Source organism: Leuciscus leuciscus (assembly GCF_965113295.1).
Source record: "Leuciscus leuciscus genome assembly, chromosome: 9".
In the NCBI taxonomy this organism is placed as follows: Eukaryota; Metazoa; Chordata; class Actinopteri; order Cypriniformes; family Leuciscidae; genus Leuciscus; species Leuciscus leuciscus.
Genome location: NC_138733.1, coordinates 19,059,109 through 19,087,099, shown reverse-complemented (window position 1 = coordinate 19,087,099; position 27,991 = coordinate 19,059,109). Strand labels below are relative to the sequence as shown.

The following is a 27,991-nucleotide window of genomic DNA, read 5'->3' as shown; positions in this document are numbered from 1 at the left end:
TACTAGTGATCTGGACCATTATTTTAAAGTGAAAAACATATTTTTCATTTTAAAATAATAGTCCTTGAAGAGTGACTAGGTAACACTTGAGTAAGTAGTGATGAATTTTATGACCACGTTGAAGGTAAAAAAAGTAAAAAATAAAATAAAAAGATAATTGCTAACGTCTCAGACACGATAATGTTGTGATTAGTAATTAATTAGTCATTCTTTATAAGTTGTCATAATTACTTATTAGTTCTTAATGATGCCAATCTCATTAAGTAACTATTGATTACCTAAAGGAACTATCTTAGTCCTAAATTCGATATTACTTACTGATTAGTTAATATCGTTTCCATATTAGTTAATAGTTGTAGCTGAGGTGTTAATGTAGAACTACTCATAAGTCCTTCATTACTTCCTGCATAGTACTTATTAATGATGGACCATTAGTGTTACCCCACCAATCCCAGTCTTTCCTAGTGTAGGAAACTGTTTTGTTGTTGGCCTAAATGAGTTTCCCTACAGTGAGATTCATCTGTTTTTGTAAAACAACCTGTTATAAAAACGATGGTATATAGGCTTTAAAAACATTTTAGGTATTAATTTGTATAGGCTAGATAACACTTTATCAACAGCTTTAACGACACTCTTTCCCATTTTCAGCCCATTAAATGTTAAAAAATGTATCATGAAACTAATAGAAAAACAACACTCTTGAACTGTTGCAGTTTGAAACTGCTTGTTTAGTCTGTTTTTCCTCCCACAGTATTTTTTTATTTATTTTTTACTGATATATTTTTGGTTTAATGTCAAAGGGGCATTAAATTGGACAAAAACCACATCGCAGTCAAATCGGAAGAGACCAAAAGGGCATAACCTTTACCGGATCAGCCTGAATGAAATTGCCCTCAGCTAAACGAACTGTAAGAACAGCGTGTTCCCCTGAGCTGCGCGTGTTAGTGACCGTTTTACCGAAGACACGGAACACCTTACTCTCGGCTGATGAAAGCTAGCCACATTTAATTTGATTTAATTATGAAGCTTGGCAGCTTGAAAGTGTTTGATCATTTTCAGAGTTGTTTTGAGTCATCGTGCCAGCAGCCAGGCTGATAGGAAAGGGCGCTGTTCATTGCCATAGAGACGCAATGTTCTTTACGGCGACTGCTCCGTGTTTACAGCGGAAGATGGCAGCCGGTGATCAGAATAATGAGGGGTCACTCAACCCACACATATACATATACATAAACACACACACACACACCGCTCGTACAGTTCACGTGGACTCGGTGTAAGTGAGCAACAATAACGGTAAACACTGACACAACAAGACTCTACTAACTACTGGTAAAATAACCGTTGCTTCCAAAGGCAACTTTAATGATATAATTCCATTTAATTTGATATGAATGCTTGACCTTTGGTAGTTTAGTGCACATTAATCAGTGAAAGCACACACACACATTAGCAAAGGGAAGTAGCCATTATCCGTAAATGTCGGAAGTAAACAGTAGTGAAATATCATTTACTGTAGGTGTTTACAAGCGAACGTACAAAACAAGTCGTTAAAAGACAATCAGGCAGCCTCGCTTTGTATGGCAGGCCGTTTTAACATTTAATCCTTAATACGTAGGCCTACTAATATCTATTTACTTGATTTTTAGATACGAGTATTTATTCCAGGTACTAGTGCTTATTCACTAGTGCAATTTCTTTAGGTAGGCCTACTAACGCCTATTCTTTGGTTGCTTATTCATTAGTACTAGTACCTAATGACTATTATAAAAAAAAATATGTACTAGTCATAATTGGAATACTAGTCAAAACTGAATAGTTGATATATGAATGACAGGTTCCCATATAAGTCAATGGCAAACATTTGAAATGTGTTATTAGTCACAACAGAATAGTCACTATCGAAATAAGTACTAGCATCTAATAAATAAGTACTGGTCTCTAATGAATGAGTATCAGTATCTAATAAATAAGTACTAGTATCTTTAAAAAGGTACTGGTACCTAAAAAATAAGCACTACTAGCTAAAGAATAAACACTAGTAGCTAATTAATAAGTACTAGAACTTAATGGAATAGATCCTAATGTCTAAAAAATAAGTACTAGTAGCATGGAAATAGATACTAGTACTAAGGATTAAATGTTAAAACGGCTTGCCATACGCTTTGAGATTGTCGTCTGATAGTGCAAAAGTGCCACCTTCTGGGCAACTTTGCACTTAACACACAAATGCTGTTTGGCAAAAAAAATTAAATAAGATTGTTGTAACTGGTAGGTTCAAGAATAAGGTATCATAGAATACAAGTATATTAAAAAAAATATCTTTTCACTTAATTCAATTACACACATGGCAGAAAAATACCTGAGTTTTTTCTATGGCAATAAAAATCGTTCAGTCTCACAAGGAATAAAAAACATTCAAAGATATTTAAAATGTTCAGAAAATATAACCTCATAAAATTAGACAAATTCGCATGGATGCAAACATAATGCAAAGCCATAATGTGTCTGTTTGGAGAGGTATAAAGATCAAGTTATTGACTCCAGACCCACGATCAGAGTCTCCTAAATATGAACGAGATGCACGATTACAAAAATGTGTCTACAGTAAGCCTAGTTGTTCAGCCAGGAAGATTGAAAAGTCAAGCATCAGAGCTCTCCTCTGATCTCTCCTCGTTCGCCACTTTCCAGTTTTTCCGCTTTTTCCGCTGAGGCTCGGCCAGTGTGTCTATTTCAGGGCAGTCTCTCTTCCTGTTCGTTCTCGTCCTGGTGTCTGAACGGCTGTCCTCCGTGCTGCTGTCTTCTGTTCTGTCTTTGTGCTCCTTCTTGCTACGCTTGCTTTTACCTCCCTTCCTCCTCTGTTTCCTCTTCGCGGTATCCTCCGCATCGCTGCAGTTCTCAGAGCCCGAGGCCACAGTTCTCCTCCTCTTCTTCTCCTTTTTCTTTTTCTTCTTCTTAGATGACTTCTTGGAAGACTTCTCTATGTCATCATGTAGTTTGTTCTTGTGTTTTTTCCTTCTGTGTTTACTATCATCGCAGGCTTTTTTTCTGGAATAAATGAATATAATGTATTATTCAACGAAAAAATATGCTGCTAGAATATTTCAATAATCTAATATATTTAGATTATTAAACAATTTGATTCTGTATCTATATAATTAAAATTATTTTAAATCATTCAATTATATTACATTATATTTAAGATTATTTTATATTTTATATTAAAGAAGCAAATTAAGTAACATCAGAATGAAACCAGGGGTCTTTAACCTTTGTATTGAAATGCTTTATCATGATGGTTACATTGGAAAGCCACCAAAAACAATCATTAAGAATGTACATATATTTGTATATTACATTTTACTGCTAGAATATTTAGAATCATTTTTAAATTATTTATTTTTAAGATAAAATGAAAATGAATGACTCAATAACAGGGATAGTTCACCCAAAAATGAAAATTCTGTCATTAATAACTCACCCTGATGTCGTTCCAAACCCATAAGACCTTCTTTCATCTTTGGAACACAAATGAAGATATTTTTAATAAAATCTGAGAGCTTCCTGTCCCTCCATTGACAGCCTACGTAACTACCACTTTCAAGGCAAAAAACATGGCAGAATTTTTATTTTTGGGTGAACTAACCCTTTAACTTTTTTATTTACAAGCTAGTTACGTTGCATAGCTATAAAAAAAACAAAACATGACTGATGTAAAGATATATATATTTGTACATTGCATTTTAATTGTACTTTCAATAAAATTTAATTGATAAAAAAAAAAAAAAAAAAAGGTACAATCGTTTAAATTTTTTTTTATCCAAGATCAACAATGCATGCCAATGTAATAATCAAACAATAATGGACCCCCTGCAGTAACACCACAGACCATGTTAAAGACCCCTGCTATTTAAAAACTCCACAACAATATGCTAAACATTTATGAGGTGGAAGGAAACCTTACCTATCAGAATGAAATTCCTCAGGATAAAGCTCCTTAAAGCCACTGTGGCCCCACCTGAGGAGACAGAACATAGCTTTGTGATCACAGGAAATGCCTCTTGTTTCATGTTTCAAACATACAAAATAATTAAAACACCACAAGAACAAAAGCAAGCAGCAATACCTGTCAGGATCATTGGCTTCAAACTCATATAGTTTTCGCGTCCAGTATTGTGCCTCCCTCTCATCTCTCTCGGACATCACATCTTTCCTGTCTCCAAGCCGGTCTCGCATGGACCCCTCCGAGTCGCCCAAATTGCGGTCACAGTGCATGCGGCCTCTAAGTGAGAATTACATTTGTCACTAAAGAGAAAAAGACATCAGGAGCAATAAACAAAGGTTGTGATGCCTGTAGCCATCAGTCATCACCTGTGCTTTGGGAAATGAGTGGATGTGGCTTGTCGTTCAAGATCCCTCAATTTCCACATCTCAGACTCCTCTTGAATCTGCAGTTAGAAGTTTAATCATTCCATGATTAATTTCATGATAGATTTCAGCTTATATACATCTGAAATAAAAATGGTTCATAAAAGTTCACACCTTGTTATGGGCATCTGTGTGTCTGATGACATTTCGGAGCAGCACTTTACCCATAGACACCTTCGACATGATATCAAACCTTTAAACAACACACCACAGCAGAGTTTAATGTTTCAAAAGCTTCATATATATACACGCTACATAACTATGATTAGAAACACGACTATGTCTGTTAGACTAATATAGGAAGCTTATTGGCTTTCACTTTTTTTCTAAATTCAAAAGGCCAAGCAAATGAGCTGGATATGAAAAAAAAAAATCAAAATAATCATCAGGCTTGTCATGTTTTGTCCTTTAAACATGAGCATGGCAGCAGCTCTATTGACTTTCACTATTGGCGATGTTTTCCTTCTAGCTAACACAACCGTTTAAAGGCTTATTTAGTAAAAGTACAGTTAAAAAAAGTAAAGAGAGGAATTGTCCATATTAAGTAACATCACGTTTCAAAACAAAATAAGGGATGAACTGACCTTTCTATTAATCAATAAATTTGAATTGTAGTGAGCGACGTGAACGTGGCATCAAAAAACAAGTAGATAACTTCCTGCACTGCCTACGCAAGTGAGTTACTTCAAAATACAAGTCGTGAATAAGTGACTTTCATAATAAAAGCCGTAATTTTACTCTTATACACATACATCTAAATATATGAAAACTATCTGAAAGTAACCTGAAATTTTTTTTTTTAAGGTTTAAAGAAAAGTTATGTTTTTCACTAAGTGTTAAGATAAACATCTATGATAAACAAAAATGACACACATTAGCTAAATATTATGGAAATTCTCAATTTTATTTTATTTGTAGGTTTTAGGTGCATAATGGAATGCACAATGGCGTCAACAATACCCTTGATGATGAAATACATCACTCCACATCCTCATCCAGTAGAAACTGCATTTTAGCAAGGCCACAAAAGAGAGAAATAAAACTTTAACTGAAAGTAATTTTTAAGTAAAACATAAACATTTTGATTACACTGGAATCCCCAAAACCGATGCGTTTTCCTTCTACTGGAATCCCCCAAACCGTTTCTGATGCGTTTTCCTTATACCCTTCATATAAGGAATCTTTCTTCATTGAGACCGAAGAAAGAGAAATGACCTCTCAGCTCTTTTATATTTTGCACTAATGCAAAAACACCTATATTCATGATTTAAAGGGATAGTTCACCCAAAAATGTTAATTCTGTCATTATTTACTCATCCTCATCTTTGGGACACAAAAGAAGATCTTTTTGATGAAACCTGAGAGATTTCTGTCTTACAGGTTTAAAACGACATGAGGGTGAGTAATTAAAGGTGCAATATGTAAGAATTTTATAATAAAATATTCAAAAACCACTTAAACAGTGTGATATATTTCATTCAGTTGTGTACTTACATTATCCCAAAAGTTCAGTCATCAGTCATCATGGTCCACGATTATAGAATTATAGGCGAGTACAGAAAATCCAAAATACCGTAAACATAGATCAACTTAGGCAAGCAGGCTTTGGGAGAAATAAAAAAAGGATTAATATCGGCGTGGCGTTTTCAGGATGGGGAGAGCTTCGCGAAAAATTTAGACTTGATCTGTCCACAGAGACTCTGCTCTCGCATGTGTTTTAACCCTCTATGGTACGCATTATGATATCAGTGAGAAAAAAAATATTTGTTATGTTTTTCCTGCTTAAAATTTGACACTATAGCAATATCAATAAACATTATCATAATTTTTTTATTTATTTATTAATTATAAGTTTGTTGCCTCAAGGCAACATTGTACCACAATGGACAAATTTAAACATTTGACATTTTCATGAAGAAAAAAAATTATATATTTATTGAAAACATCAATTTATTTAACTAAACACTTGAACAAACAGATTTATCAAGTTTTTATTGAATTACACATTTCATATTTAATAAAAAGTAACATTTATTATCCAGCTGTTGCCCTCAGGCAACATTGTACCATCGTGGAACGCAAGTACTACAAACCATTATATCATCAAGTTATCATATCAAAACATTAAAAAACATCAAAACATGCTGTGTCAAGGTAAAACATTTACAATCACTATAACATTATCCTAATATGAAGGCCAGGCCTCAACAACAGCAAGATCAAACATTTGGAAGACCTCCCCGGCCGACCTAATGACCCGTGTGGGGTCCTCCAGGGGCCCGTCGGGAACCCCCCGAAATACGAGACCCCTACAAGTCCCACTAACCCTCTATTTGTCCGATTGCCCACTACAGTAGACAAATGTCCTGTTGACCCCACCGCCAGTCTCAAGCCACGCCCCCGTCCCACTAACCCACTATTTGTCCGATTGCCCACTGTAGTGGCCAAATGTCCCGTTGACCCTCCCTGACTTGTCTCAAGCCACGCCCCCGTCCCACTAACCCACTATTTGTCCGATTGCCCACTGTAGTGGCCAAATGTCCCGTTGACCCTCCCTGACTTGTCCCAAGCCATGCCCCCGTCCCATGGACCCGCTATTTGTCCAATTGCCCACTATAGTGGCCAAATGTCCTGTTCACCCTGACCGGCTCCAAGCCATGCCCCTGTCCCACTAACCCATTTGTCCGATTGCCCACTATAGTAGGCACATGTCCCGTTGACCCCCCTGACCAGTCCCAAGCCACGCCCCTGTCCCACAAACCCACTATTTGTCCGATTACCCACTATAGAGGCCAAATACCCCATCGACCCCTGCTGACCACTCCCAAGCCACGCCCCTTTCCCACAAACCCACTATTTGTCCGATTACCCACTATAGTGGCCAAATGTCCCGTCAAACCATGCCAAGTTTTCAGTTTGCAAAAATAAAGATACATTTAGATAATTCAAACTCTTTTCCTTACAAATAAAATATAATTGTATATATACGTAGTATGCCTGGCATGGCCTTATGTGATTCCATTATGGTACAATGTTGCCTCGAGGCAACAAGCAGTTTTATGTAATTTCCTATGATAAATTTGATGATATATAATGTAAAGTTTTTTGAAAATACTTCTTTACTTACCAATGAAGGTGACTCTGATTTTTTGTGGCTGATTATTTGGCCAGAAATTAGTGAAAAATGCCCTTTTCAGTGGAGAAAATATGGAGCCATGTGACATGTGCACATGTGTTGAAAGAGGGAACTAAATGTACCCCTGTGGGTCATGTGACCACTCTTTTGCATTTTCTTTGGTTAGTATTTGAGTTCCCCTCCCCTTAGAGAGCATTGAACAATTACATTTTATTTTGTTTTTATAAAAAAAAGCTAAAGTAGACTATGTTGCCTGGAGGCAACACCGTACCATAGAGGGTTAATAGACAGGTAGCCTAAGCAAATAAATATTATTTATTGTACACTACAGTTATATTACACTTTGTTTGTACTTCAGTAATGCTTTTTATAAAGTCTGGTGACCAAGTCTATGGCAGTGAAATTAAGTATACATACAGACGGTTGGTCTGGGAACGCCCCCGGGAACGCCCCGTCACGTGATGTGAATTTAGCCCATGGGGGAAAACATTGCCTTGGCGCTAATTGAAATACACGGGACAATCATGCCGAAGAGTTGCTGTGTGGTTTTCTGTACACAAATTATGAATTGAAGTTCTACATCCTTCCTAATAAACACACAGAACCGGAAAGGAGGACAGATTTGTCTACATCCCTTACGAAAAAGAACTATAGTAATCCTATAAGATTTCTATAGTAGTGTATAATACTTCTGTAATATCTATGAAGTATAATCATCTATGATTTTATGTGAGAATTTGTAATATCTATTAATTTAAAAAAAAATACAAAAACCAAGATATACATGGAGTAGACAGTAGAGGATAAACATTTATTGAAATTTGGAAACAAAAACATGAGACTACAGGTATTCAAAGACTAAACAAGGAAGTAAACAATTTGCTGACATGCCTTGACAAGAAATGCAAAACATGTTGACTAACCTGTCCTAAAATATGAGAGAAACACTTTCTCTTTCGAATTTCATGATATATACGCAGATCAGCCTGGTAATACCAAACTCTGCTACTTCGCTTTGCTTCGTAGACAGAGTCTGGAAGGGCATAATAGAAAAGCGTTTTCTTTCTCGCGGGGGGCACTTGTCTGAAGTTTAAAATCATTGGTTACCCGTAAGCCAATCACATAACGTTTGGTTATGGCGTGTGTTATGCGCATGCTCAGCCGCATCTAACTTCCACTGTAAACACATGTATGATGCGAAAACAAAACCATCGAGCGAAATACCGGAGTGAACATGGCTGTGAACGACCTTTGCAGATTATGTGAAGCAAATCTACGCATCCACGGTACAATCAGCGTCTACGTCACGGCTCTCAGCCCGCCCTCTTTTCGTTGATTGGCCGGCTGTTTTCAGGCCGGAGGAAAACTGAGAGATAGGTCGCTATCTCAGACTGAGTACAGAAGCGAACTGAAATTGAGCGGAAGTACGAAGTCTGACGTAGTCAGGCTAAGATCAGCCATGCACAACAAACCACCTGCCTAACATTGTGTAGTTTCCTCATGCTGCCAAAACAGGCATGCACTCAACAAGTCCTCTGAACGTGTCCTGTGGTATCTGGCACCAAGACATCCTTTAAGTCAACTGACATTGACAATTGACATACTTTAAGTCCTGCAAGTTGCAAGGTGGGGCCTCCATGGATCCGATTTGTTGGTCCAGAACATCATATGCTCTAATATTTGACACTGTCGATCACAACATACTTCTTGACAGGCTGGAAAACTGGGTGGGGCTTTCTGGGATAGTCCTAAAATGGTTCAGGTCATACTTAGATGGGAGAGGTTATTATGTGAGTATAGGAGACCATAAGTCTGAGTGGACATCCATGACATGCGGAGTCCCTCAAGGTTCAATTCTTGTGCCACTCCTGTTCAACCTGTATATGCTCCCAATGAGCCAAATAATGAGAAAGAACCAAATTACTTACCACAGCTATGCAGACGACACACAGCTGTACTTAGACCTATCGCCTAACGATTACAGCCCCATTGACTCCCTGTGCCGATGCATTGATGAAGTCAACAGTTGGATGTGCCAAAACTTTCTTCAGTTAAACAAAGACAAAACTGAAGTCATTACGTTTGGAAACAAAGATGAAGTTCTCAAGGTGAACGCATACCTTCTCTCTAGGGGTCAAACAACTAAAAATCAAGTCAGGAATCTTGGTGACACTAGAGTCAGGCCTTAGTTTCAGTAGTCATGTCAAAGCGATAACTAAATCAGCATACTATCATCTCAAAAATATTGCAAGAATTAGATGCTTTGTTTCCAGACAAGACTTAGAGAAACTTGTGCATGCTTTCATCACCAGCAGGGTGGATTATTGTAATGGACTCCTCACTGGCCTTCCCAAAAAGACCATAAGACAGTTGCAGCTCATACAGAACGCTGCCGCCAGGATTCTGAGCAGAACCAGGAAATATGAACATATCACACCAGTCCTCAGGTCTTTACACTGGCTCCCAGTTAGATTTAGGATTGATTTTAAAGTATTATTACTGGTATATAAATCATTCAATGGCCTAGGACCTCAATACATTGCAGATATGCTCACTGAATATAAACCCAACAGATCACTCAGATCATTAGGATCATATCAGCTAGAAATACCAAGGGTTCACTCTTAGCATGGCGAGTCCGCTTTTAGCTATTATGCCAGCCGCAGCTGGAACCAGCTTCCAGAAGAGATCAAATGTGCTCCTACAGTGGTCACATTCAAATCCAGACTCAAAACACTTCTGTTTAGCTGTGCATTTACTGAATGAGCACTGTGGAGCTGTTCGTCCGACTGTTTGTACTGTACTGTACTGTACTGTATTTTATTTTATTTTTCTAAACTGTTTTAATTATTCGTATTTCTTTTTATTATTTTAATTTCTTCTATGTAAAGCACTTTGAATTGCCATTGTGTATGAAATGTGCTATATAAATAAACTTGCCTTGCCTTGCCTAATCAGATTGAGATCTGGGAAATTTGCAGGCCAACTTGAACTCTTTGTCATGTTCCTCAAACCATTCCTGAAAATTCTTTGCAGGGTGCATTACCTGCTAAAAGAGGCCACTGCCATCAGGGAACACCATTGCCATGAAGGGGTGTACATGGTCTGCAACATGGTACTACATGTCAAAGTAACATCCAAATGAAGGACCCAAGGTTTCCCAGCAAAACATTGCTCAGAGTATCACACTGCCTTCTCTGGTCTACCTTCTTCCCACAGTGCATCCTGCTGCCATCTCATCCTCAGGTAAATGACACATGCACAACAATCCACCTGATCTAGAAGAAAACAGGACTCATCGGACTAGATGACCTTCTGGACCTCCAGTTCTGATGCTCATGTGCCCATTGTAGGCACTTTCAGCGGTGGAAATGGGGTCATCATAGTCATCCTGACTGGCCTGCAGCTACGCAGTCATACACAGCAAACTGATGCACTATGTTCTGACACCTTTCTATCATGGGCAGATTTTTCAGACTTTTGAGCTATAGCTCTTCTGTGGGGTTGGACCAGACGGGCTATAGCCTTCACTCCCTTTGTGCATCAATGAGCCTTGGATACCCATGACCTTGACGCCGGTTCACCGGTTGTTCTTCCTTGCTCCACTTTTGGTATAGGTAACCACTACCGGAACGCCCCACAAGACTTGCTGTTTTGGAGATGCTCTGACCCAGTCGTCTAGCCATCACTATTTGGCCCTTGTCAAAATGGTCCAGTGATCTTTTCAGTGGACCCTTTTTCCTGCTTCCAACAAATTAAATTCAAAAACGGACTATTAACGTCTGTCTAATATATCCCTCCCAGACAGGTGCTTTTGTATTGATATGATCAAGGTGTTACGGTCGGTGGCTTGGTCTGTGTCTGTTTTCTTTGTTTTGTCCCTCCCTTGTTTTTCTTGGCGTCGCTCTATCCTTTTGGACCGTGTACGTGCGCTATCTCTCTCTTAGGTGTACGCACCTGTTTGTGATTTGAGTGGCTGATTGATGGAGCTGATTGATACCGGTATAAACGCCAACGAGGAGGAGAAAGAAGAGCGACGACAGATCTTGTGGGCTAGCCAGCAAACAAGTGTCTTTATATTTGTATTTAGTTTTTTTTCTTTGTTAGTTGTTGTCGTCTATTTTGTACAATTTCGTTCCCTGGTTGGTATGTTCGTTATTATTGTGACTTCTGTTGTGAGTGAATAAATAGATTTGAGCGACTTCGCTATTTACTCGTTCTTGTTAATGCTACGTAGATCTCTTCTCACCGAGCTGATATTTTTATGAGAGGTCGTAACTCAAGGTTATTCACTTCAACCTCATTTTTGTATATTGTTTGGCAGTCTCTGACAATGTTTTGGTTATGGCAACACATTGAAATGCCTACATAATAAAGTATAACATGCATGTTTGTTCTTATACTTGCTGTATAAGAACAAACATATTGTTGAAAGTTAACATAGTATATCAATCTGTCTGAATGAAACATGCATCAAAAGGGTCAACTCAATTGTAATGGTTAGGCTTCATTTGTAAATTACTGTAACCAATGAGAAATATATAATTCATTAAAAACTACATTGAAACCAACAAATACCTGCATTATCAGTATAAGCTATGCCATTGTGATGTCAAGCTTAAAGATATTGCAAAAGTGGATGGGAGAAAGAGCTTGGAATAGTATTTTCAGAGGATTTTTGGAGCAGTGCCCTACGCAGAGTGAATGGTACCTCTTGTGCCCGATTGAGTTTAATACAGTTCAAGGTTTTGCACCGTGTGCAAGCAGAACACGTATTGATTCTTTTAATCCTACTTTCGACAAGACCTGTATAAGATGTCACACTGGAGAAGCAGATCTTACTCACATGTTTTGGACGTGCCCCACACTCACTATTTACTGGTCAACCATATTTGATACACTCTCTAAAGTATGTGAAGTACAACTGAAGCCATGTGCTGAATTTGCTATATTTGGTACTCCAGGTGATGAAACGAGTCTGACTCAAAGACAACTAAACATTATTGCCTTTGCATCCTTATTGGCTCGCAGACGGGGTTTTTTTTACATAGGAAATATACAAACCCACCAAAAGCATCACACTGGCTTCAGGATTTGATGTTATACCTTCACTTAGAAAATATTAAATATTTAATTAGAGGTTCCCATATATGTTTTGCAACCCTTATTATCATATTTCTCTGCCATAAACGTGCTTCCTGGGGAGTAATGGAATTTACATTGATATTGTAACTTTTTCTTTTTCTTTTTCTCGTGGTGGTTGATGCTAGGTACCTTTACATGTGTTAATATGTAGGGTTTATGTCATTATACCTGTTGTATCACTGTTACACCTTTGATTGTGGTGTCCAACTATTTTTCTCTCGCTACATTTTATTACATTTTTATTACATTTATTAAATTTTTATTAATTTATTTAACTATTGCTTATTTATTCATTTATTTATTTTTAAAATATAATTTTGCTGTGTCATTATTATCATTATTCTTGCTAGTTATTAGTTTAATTATTTATTTATTTATTTATTTATTTTATGTACCATTACTGTTCATTAACATCATCTAAGGCAGTTTGTTCTGGGTTGGTTGGGGAGGGATTGAAAATAAAAAAAATGCAAACTCTGTGCTAACAATAGCATTTGTCTTTGGAATAAAAAAAAATAAAAAAATAAAAAGATAGTTTGCATTTTTTTCCCCACAATATAGAAAGATGCAAACAGGATATGTTTATCTGCAGGTTGCAAGCACAGGATATGTGGTTGTCGCACTTAAGCTTGGTAAGTCTGCTAAATGAAATCGGTTCATGAGAAAAAGTTATAAGACCACAAAAAGCACATTCAGTGTCAGGGTGTTTATTGAGAGCTCAATGAAACAGAATATGATGACTGACAGTCAGCAGATGTGGATCTTCTCATAGGAGCTGCAGTACCCAACAACAATATTGTGAAGAAGGGGCAGTCATTGCATCATCTTAAAAACAATAGAGTTGATATTAAAACAAAGATGGGAAAAGACACTCACATGCAGTGTCTTTTTGATGACAAGAGGGAATTTTTTTTTGATGTGAGCAGTTCTCAATTCTCTTTGCTGATGAAATAAAAAGAACAGCTCAGCCATCTATTGTAGTAACTGTACACACACACACACACACACACACACACACACACACACACACACACACACACAGAGACAAAAGTAATAGTGTTATATAGCATGCATATAGATGCTGTGTGTGAAATGTGAAGACATTATGTGAAATGTGCTATGAGAACAATAGGCCACAAACCTCTCCATACAGTTAATCCAAATTATCTTAAACAATAAATTGATGTTACAATTCAAATCTATAATACAGGAATACATAAAGACATGAGGCGTTATTTTTGTCGATTTACCGTCCAAATTAGAAAAGTGCTCGAGCGGTCTAGTTGGTATAGCTAGGCTACTTCTTCAGGCAAACGAGACAGTTCGCGAATTCCGTGATTTACCACTAGGTGAACAACCCTTGATTCTTATCTACATTCTTGATTCTTGAAGTTTTTTTTTTTTTTAAGTAAAGATACTTATCGAGTCTATAATTATATAATTAGCACCCTGATGAAGACAATAATTTAGTATTTTGCCGAGTTAAGAAAGAAGAAACAGGTTTTTAGGTGACCCATACACATTTTGCAAGCATGGTCAAAAGCATCTCACTCAGGATGCAGACTAGACTTGACATGTTCACACAGGCTCCAGCTTTAATGCTAAAGTCATGTCATATGAGGGAAGAGGAGAATTTGTATAGACCAGCCTTTTGATCTTATTCGCTAGAAACAGAGGGATGAGGTCAAAATGAATAAATATGCTGTGACTAGAGCAAAAAAGAAAAAAAAAAGAAAAAAAAAAAAAAGAAAAAAAAATATCATGGAGATAAAGATGTACATTTTTTTCTTTACCTACATCAATCATGGCCGACAACCTCGGAAACTTTGTGGTTTAATGCATCACCATCATGCATTCTTTCGATTTCTGTAGCCTATAAAACCAGACCAGATTCTGGGCAGACCGGTCAGAGTGAGTGACTGGATCTTTGGTAAGTGATGCATTATCCATTTGAGCAGTATATACGCATTTGAAAGTTAAAGAGGCAGAAACAAGTAAATTTGATAGACATTTAACAGAAAGAAAAGTGAATGCTTGCACTGGTAGCCAGAAGGATATTCATAGCCTAAATGAGTGGTTAGAAATGATTGATTCTGGCGAAAATTAGGTATGTTAATGAATACTAAAGCTCACTAATCTAATTTGTTCAGTGTGGTTGAATCTTGAGTCTGTGTGGGAAAATATTTCTTGCAGAATAGAGGAGCCCACACATGATTCATTATCCTGAGAGAGACATTAGACACATTTAGGCTATAGCTGGAATACACTGTCCAGACACATATCCGTCTTCTTAGTCTCTTCAGTCAATTAAACTTTAGCATGTATATAGCGGTTAATTAATGCATTGGACCACTTAGAACCATTTTTTTCATTATGAAGGTGAGTAGGCTAGTCAATTATTCAAGTGCACTGCATGTGTGAGTATTTTTTTTTTTTATTATTATTATTTTTTTTATAGCTTGAATTAGTATGTACTTTATAGCGTTATAGGCCTAGTTATAGCCTATATCAGTTTTAACCAAACAATTTATTATGCTCCTCAAATTTCTCCATAATTTACCCGACTGTTTCTGTTCTTCCATAGGTTTCAGTTTCCACTTCACGCAAGGGAACGGGCGCAGTCTAGTCCAGCTTCTGGCGCGCTCACTTCAAAATGTTCCGCCTGTATAAATTCCGTGAGTAGCCTACTGAATGAATATGTCCTTTTGATTTGTTGAAATGCTTTGTCTGAATCAGTTGCGGAGGCAAATGCTCAGGCAAATTAGTGCAATTAGCGAGAGGTGAATGAAACAGTCCTTACGAAAATTAATTTGACTATACATCTTTTTTTATATTTTTTATTTTTATCATGGTTTAACTAGACTATAGCCTATATTAACAAGGTTTTGTTTGTGTGTGTGTGTGTGTGTGTGTGTGTGTGTGTGTGTGTGTGTGTGTGTGGTTGATTTTCGTAAGGGTTGTCATGTAAGCCTATGTCTTTCTCATTCATAAGAAAGTAAACCGAAACTTTCCACCGTCACGTGTGGAGAAAGTATTCCTGTATTGAGTAAATGGAAAAATAGGAACCTTTTGCTGGAAATTGAAAACAGAACTCAAAGCTGTTGGATATTTTAACTTTAGTTTAGAATTAAACAGCACTTTTGAAGCATCTTCTGCTGCTGTTCAGTTTTCTGACTTATCCAAAACTAATTTTGAACAAATTAGTATGTTCTATGTTGAAACCTCAGCAAACTTAGAAGAATAGGCACCAACCTTACACTGTAAACAACTGATTGTCTCTATTTTTTTAAGTTTGCAAACTTAAACATCATCAGTAAGCATATAGCTAGTTTTTTTGAATACCTGTAATTTACAAATAAATATTAATTTAAATCAAAATATATATTTAGTGTTTTGTTCATCTTAATTTAATGCAACTCAAAGTTTTAAGTACTGACAACTTTAATTACTTCACTTATGCAACTTAAAATAGCCTATCCCTTTCATACATATCAAAATTTGTACTTTATCTAAACTTAGTCACTTTAAATTGTATTAAATTAAATTATATAATTTCATATAACTTAAATTGTAGTAGCAATGTTACTTAAATATTTTGAGGCAACTGATTGCCTGATTGCCTCTACTCAAATATCTACATTTTACAACTTAGAATAGATTTGATTTTCTAAAATCTTTTGAGAAACTTCAAACTTCCCTCAAACTGTTTTCTGCAGTATCTGTGGTGGCACTGATCTTGGTTTCTGCCTACCATGCTGTTGGAACTACGGATGATCCTCTTTTCCAATGCTTACAAGACCCTGATTATGATTACCTTCTGAAGATAATGGAACAAGGTCTTCCTCCGGCAAAGACCCCTAAACATGTGATAATTGTTGGAGCTGGCGCTGCTGGACTCACTGCGGCTAAGTTTCTGGAGGATGCAGGTCATAAGGTCTAGTAACACTGTGGGCAACAAAAAGGAAGCAAATATGGTCTTTCTGTCAGTTGATAGATAATTAGAAATAATTGGAAATGTTAAAGCAGAATAATACAATATATTTTCCCATTTCTTACTAAATGACAGGAATAAAACTGTTATCTTTAAATTGCCGGCCTTAACTCTTTCTGTATGTGCGAGTGTACAGACACATCCATAATTCTCAATCCTTGTCCTAACCACTTCCACATGGTTTAGGATGTGACTTTCTGCTAGTTCAAAGATGACGATTCCAATCTCGTGGCCTGGCATTTCCAAGCTCACACAATGCTGAGGAAGTCATAAATGACAAACAGTAGCCTATGTTGTTGGTAAAGCAGAAAAATGTTTGCTATGCACGTGATTTCTCTGAAGCACTAAATTATTTCATTTTATTCAAGAACATTTTTGTTGTAGAATCCCCTTTCTATTTAATATAAGTCATTATAATACTATGCCAAATATTAGCCTTCTAACTCTATTCGGGTATTTTCTATTTGTCTCTTGCTTATACATAATCTTTTTTCTCTGCTCTTATAGGTGACAATTATTGAGGCAAGTGGCCGTATAGGTGGAAGAATTCTAACACATAGGGACAAAAGAGAGGGCTGGTTTGCGGAACTCGGTGCCATGAGGATCCCAAGTTTCAACAAGTAAGTTAAAGGGGTGGTTCGGGATTTTTGATATCGGACCTAATTTTTAAGTCAGCCTGGTTGTTATTCATCAGTGGAGACATTTAAAAAAAAAAATTATCCAGTCCTTATATTTGGATAGTTAGCCGATGCTAGGCTAGCACGAGTCAATGGTATATGTTAGCCAGCCATTAAAAACCGTTTTACCCACTCCACAGTGCACAAAACGCAAATCAATTATAACACTAGACTATCGATGTATATGTCCGTTGAGAGAATAATGTTAGAAATCAAACTTACCTTTCATCACATTGCATTAGTTATAATTTGTTCCCTGTAATCATAAGCCTTGTCTACAGCAGCAGCGGAGTGATATTGATTACCTAGGCAACCGAGTGAGCCGGTACACACATGACGCAAGTGTATTTACCTGCCGCTGGTACACTGATTACAGTGCGCTTCTGTTCTGTGTTTACTTTTTGCCGCATTACTAACCGGAGCAAAGTAAAATTCCGCAGCTGCTGAGAAACTAGTTCCTTTGGGATCATTGAGATGAAAGGTAAGTTTGATTTCTAACATTATTCTCTCAACGGACATATACATCGATAGTCTAGTGTTATAATTGATTTGCGTTTGGTGCACTGTGAAGTGGGTAAAACGGTTTTTAATGGCTGGCTAACATATACCATTGACTCGCGCTAGTCTAGCATCGGCTAACTATCCAAATATAAGGACTGGATAATAAAAAATAAAAAATGTCTCCACTGATGAATAACAACCAGGCTAACTTAAAAATGAGGTCCGATGTCAAAAATCCCGAACCACCCCTTTAAAGGAGCCGTATGTAAGATTGTGGCCAAAACTGGTACTGCAATCACTTTCAAATTACTGTAGAGCGGTGTATCCCCTCCCCCTCCCCCCTGACTCGAGGTTGCCAGATAGGCTGCAGGATCCAGCAGGAACGTAGGCTGACACGTAGTAGTCTCAGCCTCAGACGTCACCCCCACGGAACGTTGGCTAAACGTCTGATGCATATGGTACACTTAACTGGAAACACTTCAGGAATGTCGAAGTTGTCATCTGATTGGTTGAATTTTATCGGATTTCCGGGGGGCGCGAGTGTCGCGTTTATTTTCGGTCCGCCGGGAAAAAAATGTCATGACGCCAAAACCCCTCGTGGAAGAAGAAAGCCGTTGTTTTTACAACTGAGACAATGAGCGCTTACCACGATCAACTAAACGCTGTATTTTCAAAAGTATGTGAAGTTCGCGGCTCCATTGATGCAGTAAACTTGCACAAGGTTCTTGAATGAATAATTTATTAGATGCACGCCAGTCTGTTATTGTAGGGACATCAACATTATATTGTCACGCCCCTAAATATGACGCGGTACAAAACAAACTGTGATTGGTTGTGTTACATGTCAGTCAAACGTCCTTTTGGGCGGTCCTTGGCCAAGAAATGCTGCGATAGAGTCCAGACCTTCTGCCGTCAGTCTGAAGGTCTGGCTATGCGAGACTAGACACGTAGCTGTGGTAACTAGAGCTGAGCTGGCAACCCCGATGCCGAAACACTACTGACTTCGTGATTGGTAGATAGGTGGAGGGTGGAGCTTCAGGCCAAAACACAACATGACAACATCAACATCAGTTGAGGGCTGCAACTTCACTTTTTAAATGACAATATCCTGGCCGGACTACTGTTGTCAGTGATATAAGTATTTGAAATGAACATGATTTCTTAATGTCTAGTGACATATCAGGGCCATTTTATGATTAATTGAAATACATTTCTTACATACAGCTCCTTTAAGTTATTTTTAATCTCTAATTATCAAATTTTTAAAGTCAGATCATCATTTTTCTTATTCACCTCATGTGACGTTAGGGTGGAAAGCACAGTCATTAGTGTGAAACTGTATCACAGCCACATGAGGGTAATGGTAAAGATAAAAGTGCAGAGATTGAAACTGAGGTCATCAAAAACTGATGCTAAGTGACAATGACCCCTGCTGGCCAGAAGGTGCAGCTGCAGGCCACAACTTGATCAACCTGTTTATTGATATCACTTTACTTTTAAGGATTCTCTTGAATTTCGCAAAAAAGCTGGGCGTGAAGGTTGGACCGTTTGTACAGGAAGACGAAAACACGTACTATTATATAAACGGATTCCGTTATAAAACCTACACCGTGAGACAGAACCCAGACGTACTGAACTACCCCGTATATGACTGGGAAAAGGGGAAAAATGCCAGTCAACTGTTCAACATAGCATTGGGCAAGGTGAGTGAAGAAAAACTTTCTATTTGTTCAAAAACACATATATCTGTCCAGAGTCAGAATAATGGTATATAATGGTATAATAATGGTTGTTCCTTCTTTATCAGTTAAGAGATGATCTGCAAAAAATGGGCTGTGAGAAAATGTTGAACACATATGATTCATACTCAATTAAGGTAACATATCTGTACAATGCATTACAGTTCGTTTAGAAATTCTTTAAAGTCCAGATATGAGTAATAATGGCTGAATGTCTCTAAATCTGATCGGCAACAGGAGTACTTGGTGAACGTGGGAAATTTGAGTAGAGGAGCTTTGCGGATGATTGGTGATGTCCTGAATGAGAACAGTTTTTTCTACACAGCCCTCACTGAAATGCTCTACATCCAGTCTGATGTAAAAGACGATGAAACGTAAGATATTACGGTTACCCCAAACTAATGCTCACCAAGGCTGCATTTATTTGATCAAAATTAGGTTACACTTTATTTTGACGGTCCCCTTAAGACATTCTCTTGACTAAGTAACGCTGCACCCACAGTACATGTATGCTACAGTAACTCTTATTAGAGTAATAGTAGACTGTTACGAGTAGGGTTAGGGTTTGTAGAATAAGTTGACATGTACTTGCAAAGTTACTTATAGTCAGTAGAATGTCTGTCGGGTGAGCATCACAATAAAGAGTTAGCAGATATTAAGCAGACGGTCTACTAATACTCTAACAAGAGTTAGTAGACATGTAGGTGCATCTTTACTAGTCAGCACTCAGCAGAATGTCTAAAAGGCACCATCAAAATAAAGTGTTACCTACGAATACAGTAAAAACTCTAATATTGTGAAATATTAATTCTATTGTAATATATTTTAAAATGTAATTTATTCCTATGATGGTAAAGCTGAATTTTCAGCATTATTACTCCAGTCTTCAGTGTCACATGATCCTTCAGAAATCATTCTAATATACTTATTTGGTGCTCACATTTTTTTTTTATTTTTTATTATTAATGTTGAAAACGGCTGTGCTGCTTAATATTTTTGTGGAAACCATGATTTTTCAGGATTCTTTGATAAATAAACCCCCTCAAAATAACAGCATTCATGTGAAATAGAAATCTTTTGTAACATCATAAATGTCTTTAGTGTCTTTACTTTTGATCAATTTAATGCGTCCTTGCTGAATAAACATATTAATTTCTTTCCAAAGCAAATCTTACTGACCCCAAACTTTTGAACAGTAGTGTATATCAGTTTAAAAAAAGATGTGAAACATATAAATGCTCTTTTTCAGGTATTTCGAATTTGAAGGTGGCTTTGAAACATTCTCAGACACATTCTACTCTGTGCTAAATGCCACAGTCCTTCTGCACTCAAAAGTCCAGGCCATCAGCCGAACGCAGGACAACGTGACAGTTTCATACCAAGACTGGCGTAATCGCGGCACCATGACCAACATTACTGCCGATTATGTCTTGGTGACGGCCACAGCCAAAGCAACACTCCTCATTGACTTCAACCCGCCTCTGTCTGCCGAAAAGATGGAAGCGCTGCGGTCGCTGCACTATTCCAGCTCCACAAAAGTAGTGCTAAGTTTCAGCAAAAAGTTCTGGGAGATTGATGACGGCATCAAGGGTGGGAAAAGCATCACAGATCTGCCATCCCGGTTCATCCACTACCCCAGTCATGAGTTCCACGGGATATCAGGCGGGGCTGTGTTAGCTTCTTACACAGCCTCGGATGATGCTGCACTCCTACAGACTTTAGAAGATGAGGAGTTGAAGGCTCTGGTCTTAAATGACCTGGTGAAGATCCATGGAGAACACATCCGCCAGCTCTGCACCGGCGGAGTTGTGAAAAAGTGGGGACTAGATCCTTACAGCCACGGTGCCTTTGCTATCTTCACTCCTTTTCAGATGAGAGACTATAGTGTGTCTATAGTCCAGAATGAGGGGAGGATTCACTTTGCAGGAGAGCACACGGCCAGACCTCATGGCTGGATCGAGACTGCCATGAAATCTGCTTTACGAGCGTCAGATAAAATAAATAACGATGTAAAGTAGGAAACGAAAAATTATGGGATGTCTAATCATAGATTGAAGACATTTTTTAACATTTTCATTTTGAATCATTTTGTTCTCTGTCTTTACCAAGTAAGACACTCTTAGAGACTTCAAAAATTACTTGAAACGCTAGATATCATCACCCTGTCAACTTTTCATCATCAGATTTATTCCTTCCACTGCCATGAAACCATTTGCAATAAGTCAATTATATAAAAAAAATATCCCTATGATCCTTTTTTGGAGTAAATGAGTAAACTGAGTTGCGGGATTAGATTTTTAATGGAATTTTATGTAAATATATAGTGATTATTTAAGCACTTATGTGGAAATCATGACACTCAATACAATGTAAGATTAACCATTATTCTGAATTATATTGCAAACAGTCAACATATGATGTAACAATGCACCTAAACTACACAAAAGCAAGACATCACATTTATTCATAATATTTTTAAATGCCTTTTTTTACTGAAATGTTATTTCCATATAGAATTTTCTGGTAATCTATTTGTACGATTATTTTATTATTAACATTATTAATATATATATAAATATACATAATTTAAAAAATTTGAGTGAATGCATTAATAAATATTAATTTTCAAGTATTTGTCATAGCCCTTAATTTTCAAGTATTTGTCATGTCCCTTAATTTTTTTGTATTTGTCATGTCCCTGTATTTGTTAAAATGTGTTATATAGATGAATAAAATACTGTATTTGCAAAAAAATAAAAAAAATTAAATTGTCTTTTTATTCATATGCAGAGTTTGCTTAGACGACTTAATTTGCTGGCATTTTTCGGATATCTGAAAAGGAGGCATAGTGATGATGAGTAATAATCCATCTCTGTTCATCTGTTTTACTCTTTTGGAATACATTGAGTTTATTCATTTACCTAAATTATTATTTTTTGCAACAGATAAGAGTCTAAACAGACACCCTAACTAATGCTTAACATGTGGTAGTTTTGTAATCTGTTTAAAAATGATATCAAATCGACCTACTTGACAAAGAGAAACCGTTTCTAAATGTGAACATTTTAAACACATTTATATATACTTAAAATTATATTTCTAAGTATTTTCTGTTAAATTACAATGTTATGTTTTACCTATGTGTTTTACATGCATTCAGTCTATTTAGCTCATGCGTGAAAAGGTTCATTTCATCACAACAGTGAACGGTCACTGGTAGTATATCCGGGTGATTCCAGTGACCTTGGATTGGTTGTGAGAATCATGGCGGCTCTTGTCAGGTTAAGTTCTGTTTGCCACAGAGGTGTCAGCCGTAAGTTTGCGTTTTTCAGGATTTTGTTCTCGTCGCATCAGCCTGTATCACAATAGGTTAGCTTTGAGGTCTACTATAAAAGAAGTCATTGCTTCATTGACGTTTCATGTTAATCGCAGCACGCGTAGCACTACTCGTAGTTTATGGCTAGCATGCTAACTTAACCATGTCAGAGATTTTTCAGCTTGGTCTCTCTTCTCTTTTTCTAAGTTGATCAGTTAAAACTAAAGTAGTTCGTAATAACGAATACAGTAAGACAGAGACTAGTGGATGACATGGATTTTATTAGCGTATAATAATGTCTACGTGCTGTATTTATCTATTTTTATTAGTTACACATGCTTTCAAGGCTGTAAAGAAAAGTCATATTCTCATAATTCATCCATTTATGTGGGATGTTTTTTAATGAATTGTCAAGTTGAAGCATTGTATAACATCAGCAATGACCTCCTTCGTTACAGATGAACATCAAATTCGTACATGTATTGCTTAAAATGTTTAATTCTGAATAAATTTTTTCCTTTTAACACCGTATGTTTTATTGTATTTTTTCTTTTCTTTTATGCTTGTCTCTTTCCACAGCTCTGTTATTTCGCTCTTCCTCCCTCATCAGACCTTTGGCCATACAGAAGAAGGATCATGATTATCCATACTTGATATCAGCAAAGATACATGCCACACCTTCCAACTATGGTTAGTGATTTATATGCTATGTTTGCTTTTGTAGCAATGCAAATCAAGGCAGATGTTATTTGTCTTTTCCTTCCATTTTATTAGCATAATAGATTGTTGATGGTACTGTCAAGTCTGGACTAGAGCCTTTTTTTTATTGCGTCTGAATACAAGTGTTTAACTCATTCCCTGCCATTGATTTATGTAAATTTCTGTCATTTGTCAGGTTTTTTCTGAAGAATTGTCAAATAAGATAATCACTGGTAAAGACAGAATGGTTGAGAATGAAAGCATTGAAAATTCAGAGCTAAAGTCTAAACAATAAAAACAATTTTTTTTTTATCTGTTGGGGTACATGATGATTAAATGCATGCAATAACTGTTAATAAAAGTGATGGCTTGAGAATTAGTCTATAGAGAGAATATATGTGTTGATGAAGATGCTCTCCCTTGAAGAAGCAGTTGGTGACGTGTTACTGTTTTTTTTGTTTGTTTTTTTAGCGAGCTCTGGGTCCAAAGCTGCTTCCTTGCACTGGACCGGAGAGCGGATCCTGAGCATAGCTCTTCTGGGAATGGCACCCGCTGCGTATTATTTCCCCGGCCCTGCTGTTGACTACTCTCTAGCAGCTGCCCTTACTCTACATGGTCACTGGTAACTGAATTTATGTTTTGTTATTATTGCTTGACTCTTTTTTTTTTTTTTTTTTAATGGAAACTGTTTGGGAAAAATCCAGATCAATTATCTGTACATGTCACAGTCAGTTGTAAATATTCAGGAGTGCCTGGTGTATTAGGTTTCTCATTAACCTTGACCGTTCACTGTTGCATTATTCCATAAAATAGTTTCTGACACAAAATGAAGGTGTCTACTTTGGTCTGCAAAGCCAAGTCATGGGTGGCTGTAATACCCTTCATGCAAGGATTTAACCGCCTTGTGGACATGAGCACTCAGGGCCACACTTCTAATTTTAGCTAAGCTGTTAGTTAGGCATTGGGGTCACAGACGTACATATGCATAGTACACATGCTTTTTAAAATGTATTACATTCAGGTGTAAATGTGGTAAAGTACTAGCTGTAACAGCTTGGCTTTTAAGCATGTTTGAGTAGTCTTACAGAATTTTGTCAGTTTTAATGCATCAGGGTACTTGTATGTCTCCCACCTGTAACTTGAATAAGCATCATAATATTGGCATGTTTTAACCCACATCTAAGGAATGCCATATTTCAATAATTTTCAAAAAAAAATTGCTATATCTACAAATACCATATGCATGTTGCATTTTGTGGATTGGACAATCTCAGACAATTTAATGGATGATTTTAGTGCTTCTTGTGCTGTTGTATTTTAAAGGCACAATATGTAAGATTTTTTAAATTAAAATATCCAAAAACCACTAGAACAATGTTATATATTTTGTTGACTAGTGTACTTGCATTATCCCAAATGTTTCCAACAAAGTTTAAATCCAGAGAAATCAGTTTTAACCAGTGTAACGGCTTGTGTTGTTGCGTCAATTAATTGCATGCCATTTAGCAACACAAGTCATCCAGCTTTTATTAATATGATATTCTAATATTGATCTCATTTATTATTATTTGAGATTGTCTCATAGCAGACACAGAGCGAACACACAGAGTAACGTTCTAACATAACTTTCAACACACTATGTATTTTTAGTATGATTGTTTTTACCAAGTAAAATATGGCATCATCAAGCTACGCCTTTGTTATTGTTTTGAATAAGGAACCTTTAGTGGTGAAACTTACATACGGTGCCTTTAACACCCTCTTACAGTGTTTATAGTTACATAATCATTATTTATAGACATGATCCAACACCTGATAGGTCTGGCTTCTTATGAACCAAGTTTACATGTCTTAGATGATTTTTAAATGCATTTGAGCTGAAACATCAGTCAAAAATCTAAAAGCTCAATTAATTACATTGAGGGAAAAAAAGATTGCTGATTAATCATTAACGCTAGTACACATAATTGTGTCATGTTTGAAAGGGACAGCATTGCATATAACTGTGTTTTCTCCAGGGGTCTTGGCCAGGTTTTGACAGACTACGTTCATGGAGACTTTAAAATCAAGATGGCTAACGCAGGCCTCTTTGTTCTGTCGACCATCACCTTCGCTGGCCTGTGCTACTTCAACTACCATGATGTGGGGATTTGTAAAGCTGTGGCCCTCTTGTGGAGTAAATGACTGGACTGAGATGAGGGATATGGGTGGTGTGGGATCCGCTTTCGTCGTCAGAGTTCCAGTTTATTGTATACAGTTGTGACATATGTAAATTCTATGAATATATAATTTTTGACAACACATGGTGTCGATTTGCAGGTGTTTTTATTTGTAAATGCTCTCAGTTTATTCAGAACATGCTCAGCTTTTGCTTAAGATGGAATATTCTGCATGTCATCCATTCTCTTGTCTGGCAAATCAGTGTTTCTGATGCAGCAAAATGAACTAATTGTTGTGGCTATAAGACGGTTGCTGTATTTGAACTTGAAAAAATCACTACGGTAATATTAAAGTTCAAACACGTTTTAATGTATTTACATGTTTTGGACATATTTATCCAATAATGCCTTTTTGTCAGCCAGTATCTGATGCTTCAAAATGTAACATCTTGACTTATGCTGTTTATGTCAGCATGACATGCAGAATTTACTTGACTTTATCTTTAATGACTCCTTGTGTAAACAGGAAGAGATTTTAACTTAGATCATGAGCACATTATGTTGTACTGTGGTGGACAGATATTAAACTGATGCTATACACACATTTCTGTTGTTAAGACCCTGACATTTAAGCTTGGTATTTACCATCATATTTGAGTCCTCCATTAATGACCACAACATCTGGGGAGTTATCACATTAACTGTATTTCAACTTTACATTTTGCATGGCTGTATTTCTTCTCTCCTGAGGAATAATTTATGAAAAACGATTTGAAATTGAATGCTCTGCATTTAAAACAATTTATTTAATTCCATCTTTCATTTTAAATTGCTTAGATGTCTTTAAAACAGGCTTGTGATACTGGTTACAGTAAACTGAACTTTTGTGGGTAATCAAACTGAAATGAGTTTTGGATTTTTTTTCTGACTGATTTTGATGGGAATATATTTTGGACAGAGATTTTGTAAATCCTGTTTTCATGTTCTTGTAGACATCTTAAACCGCTCAGACGTGATTGAGTCTGGCTGTCTTGAGTGTGTCTGTTTAAAGTGCTATGGAGATTTGTGTAATCTGTATGATATTTATGCAGATTGAAGCTTTGGGTGAATTCTGCACTTAATAATAAAGGCAGTTTTTGGATTATTTGGTTTCTTATGGAGCCAACAGGATTTTCCAAAGTACTATGTTGCAACAGGCAAAATTAAAAGAATAAATGATTCTCCAGTTTTGCAGGTACAGAGTTTATGGCCCGGTTTCACAGACAGGGTTTAGATTAAGCCATTAGGCCTTAGTTCAATTAGGGCATTTAAGTAGATTTTATAAATGTGCCTTATAAAAAAACTTTACTGGTGTGCATCTTGAGACAAAAAAATGGCACTGACCTATTTTAAGATATGTCAATGCAAGTTGCTTTCAGTTAAGACAGCTCAAACATGCATTTTAGTCCGGGACTAGCTTAAGCCTTGTAAGTGTCATTTCAAGGGTCTTTATAATTGCTACTTTAAAGAAAAACTAAATTATGTTCTAAAAACTAAAACATTCTTCAAAACTAGCTGAAAGGGTCTATAGTGTTAAGGCTATCAAGTCCAAATCAGGATCTGGTTAAACAACACTTTTGTTTTAATATGCTATTTACTAACACTAGATGGAGTCAAAGATCACTTAAACAATAATATATTGGAAAATGTAATCTGGTTTGCAGGTTAAACATGTAATCATTCTAAATCCATGAAAACATATTGCTTTGAATAGGCCTGAATTAATGAAATCAAATGTCTAGTGTAAAGTGTGAAGTTCTTGATATGATCCGTGATAAGCATTGTAAAAGGTGTCATCATTACAATGATCACAATGATGGAAAAACTGTATCTAACTGGACGTCGTCAGTGCTGGTTGATTATTGTTTTGACATTTCAGATACTGATACGATACAAAGTAATATGATCTATGACTATATGTACACACACTGTTCCAAATTATGCAAGTGACATGTCAGTTAGATTTTAGTACACTAATCATTTTTCAAAGAAAGTGTTTATTTGTTTGATTTCTCATCTTTACATAATTGGTATCAGTCTCAGACAGTGTTGTTTACCAGGAAAACCTACTTTTTACATTATTAAGCAAGTCACTGTTCTCATGCAATATGGGGAGGAAGAAAGATCTTTCTGAAGATGAAAGACTAAAATCTGAATGTTTCTC

The 27,991-nt window shown here is 36.7% G+C and overlaps 3 protein-coding genes across 7 annotated transcripts; 2 read left to right on the top strand and 1 right to left on the bottom strand.

Annotated features, from left to right (window-relative positions):
* Positions 1-1,324: 1,324 nt before the first annotated feature.
* Positions 1,325-13,606, bottom strand: nkapd1 (NKAP domain containing 1). 3 transcript variants are annotated; one of them, XM_082179643.1, is made up of 6 exons: positions 13,583-13,606; positions 4,540-4,618; positions 4,369-4,445; positions 4,124-4,279; positions 3,962-4,015; positions 1,325-3,045 (listed from the first exon to the last, which is right to left on the bottom strand). In XM_082179643.1, coding segments are annotated over exons 1-6 (774 nt in total). In that variant the 5' UTR covers positions 13,585-13,606; the 3' UTR covers positions 1,325-2,639. The 3 variants fall into 3 exon arrangements, with proteins under 3 accessions (XP_082035769.1, XP_082035770.1, XP_082035771.1); XM_082179644.1 differs by lacking the exon at positions 13,583-13,606 and adding an exon at positions 5,010-5,105; XM_082179645.1 differs by lacking the exons at positions 4,540-4,618; positions 13,583-13,606 and adding an exon at positions 5,010-5,109 and having other exon boundaries at positions 4,369-4,507.
* Positions 13,607-14,476: 870 nt separating this feature from the next.
* Positions 14,477-22,243, top strand: il4i1 (interleukin 4 induced 1). 2 transcript variants are annotated; one of them, XM_082179634.1, is made up of 8 exons: positions 14,477-14,636; positions 15,291-15,381; positions 16,423-16,640; positions 17,205-17,317; positions 19,377-19,578; positions 19,683-19,751; positions 19,852-19,988; positions 20,864-22,243. In XM_082179634.1, exons 2-8 carry the CDS (start codon positions 15,360-15,362, stop codon positions 21,630-21,632), a joined length of 1,530 nt encoding a protein of 509 aa, XP_082035760.1. In that variant the 5' UTR covers positions 14,477-14,636; positions 15,291-15,359; the 3' UTR covers positions 21,633-22,243. The 2 variants fall into 2 exon arrangements, with proteins under 2 accessions (XP_082035760.1, XP_082035761.1); XM_082179635.1 differs by lacking the exon at positions 14,477-14,636 and adding an exon at positions 14,747-15,085.
* A 565-nt stretch (positions 22,244-22,808) lies between these two features.
* Positions 22,809-26,932, top strand: sdhdb (succinate dehydrogenase complex, subunit D, integral membrane protein b). 2 transcript variants are annotated; one of them, XM_082179019.1, is made up of 4 exons: positions 22,809-22,927; positions 23,510-23,620; positions 24,101-24,251; positions 25,648-26,932. In XM_082179019.1, the coding sequence occupies exons 1-4, from the start codon at positions 22,879-22,881 to the stop codon at positions 25,811-25,813; spliced, it is 477 nt and encodes a 158-aa protein (XP_082035145.1). In that variant the 5' UTR covers positions 22,809-22,878; the 3' UTR covers positions 25,814-26,932. The 2 variants fall into 2 exon arrangements, with proteins under 2 accessions (XP_082035145.1, XP_082035146.1); XM_082179020.1 differs by having other exon boundaries at positions 23,510-23,621; positions 24,105-24,251.
* The last annotated feature ends 1,059 nt before the right edge of the window (positions 26,933-27,991 follow it).

Bases quoted from the DNA above. Each gene is read 5' to 3' on its own strand.
- nkapd1 (XM_082179643.1), bottom strand. The intron at 4,280-4,368 runs GTGATGACTGAT...ATTCTCACTTAG, and splicing joins ACTCATTTCCCAAAGCACAG to AGGCCGCATGCACTGTGACC. The intron at 4,016-4,123 runs GTATTGCTGCTT...CTGTCTCCTCAG, and splicing joins GAAGCCAATGATCCTGACAG to GTGGGGCCACAGTGGCTTTA.
- il4i1 (XM_082179634.1), top strand. From the start codon at position 15,360: ATGTTCCGCCTGTATAAATTCC. The intron at 17,318-19,376 runs GTAAGTTAAAGG...TTTACTTTTAAG, and splicing joins AGGATCCCAAGTTTCAACAA to GATTCTCTTGAATTTCGCAA. The intron at 19,989-20,863 runs GTAAGATATTAC...GCTCTTTTTCAG, and splicing joins GATGTAAAAGACGATGAAAC to GTATTTCGAATTTGAAGGTG.
- sdhdb (XM_082179019.1), top strand. From the start codon at position 22,879: ATGGCGGCTCTTGTCAGGTTAAGTTCTGTTTGCCACAGAGGTGTCAGC. The intron at 22,928-23,509 runs GTAAGTTTGCGT...CTCTTTCCACAG, and splicing joins TTGCCACAGAGGTGTCAGCC to CTCTGTTATTTCGCTCTTCC. The intron at 24,252-25,647 runs GTAACTGAATTT...TGTTTTCTCCAG, and splicing joins CTTACTCTACATGGTCACTG to GGGTCTTGGCCAGGTTTTGA.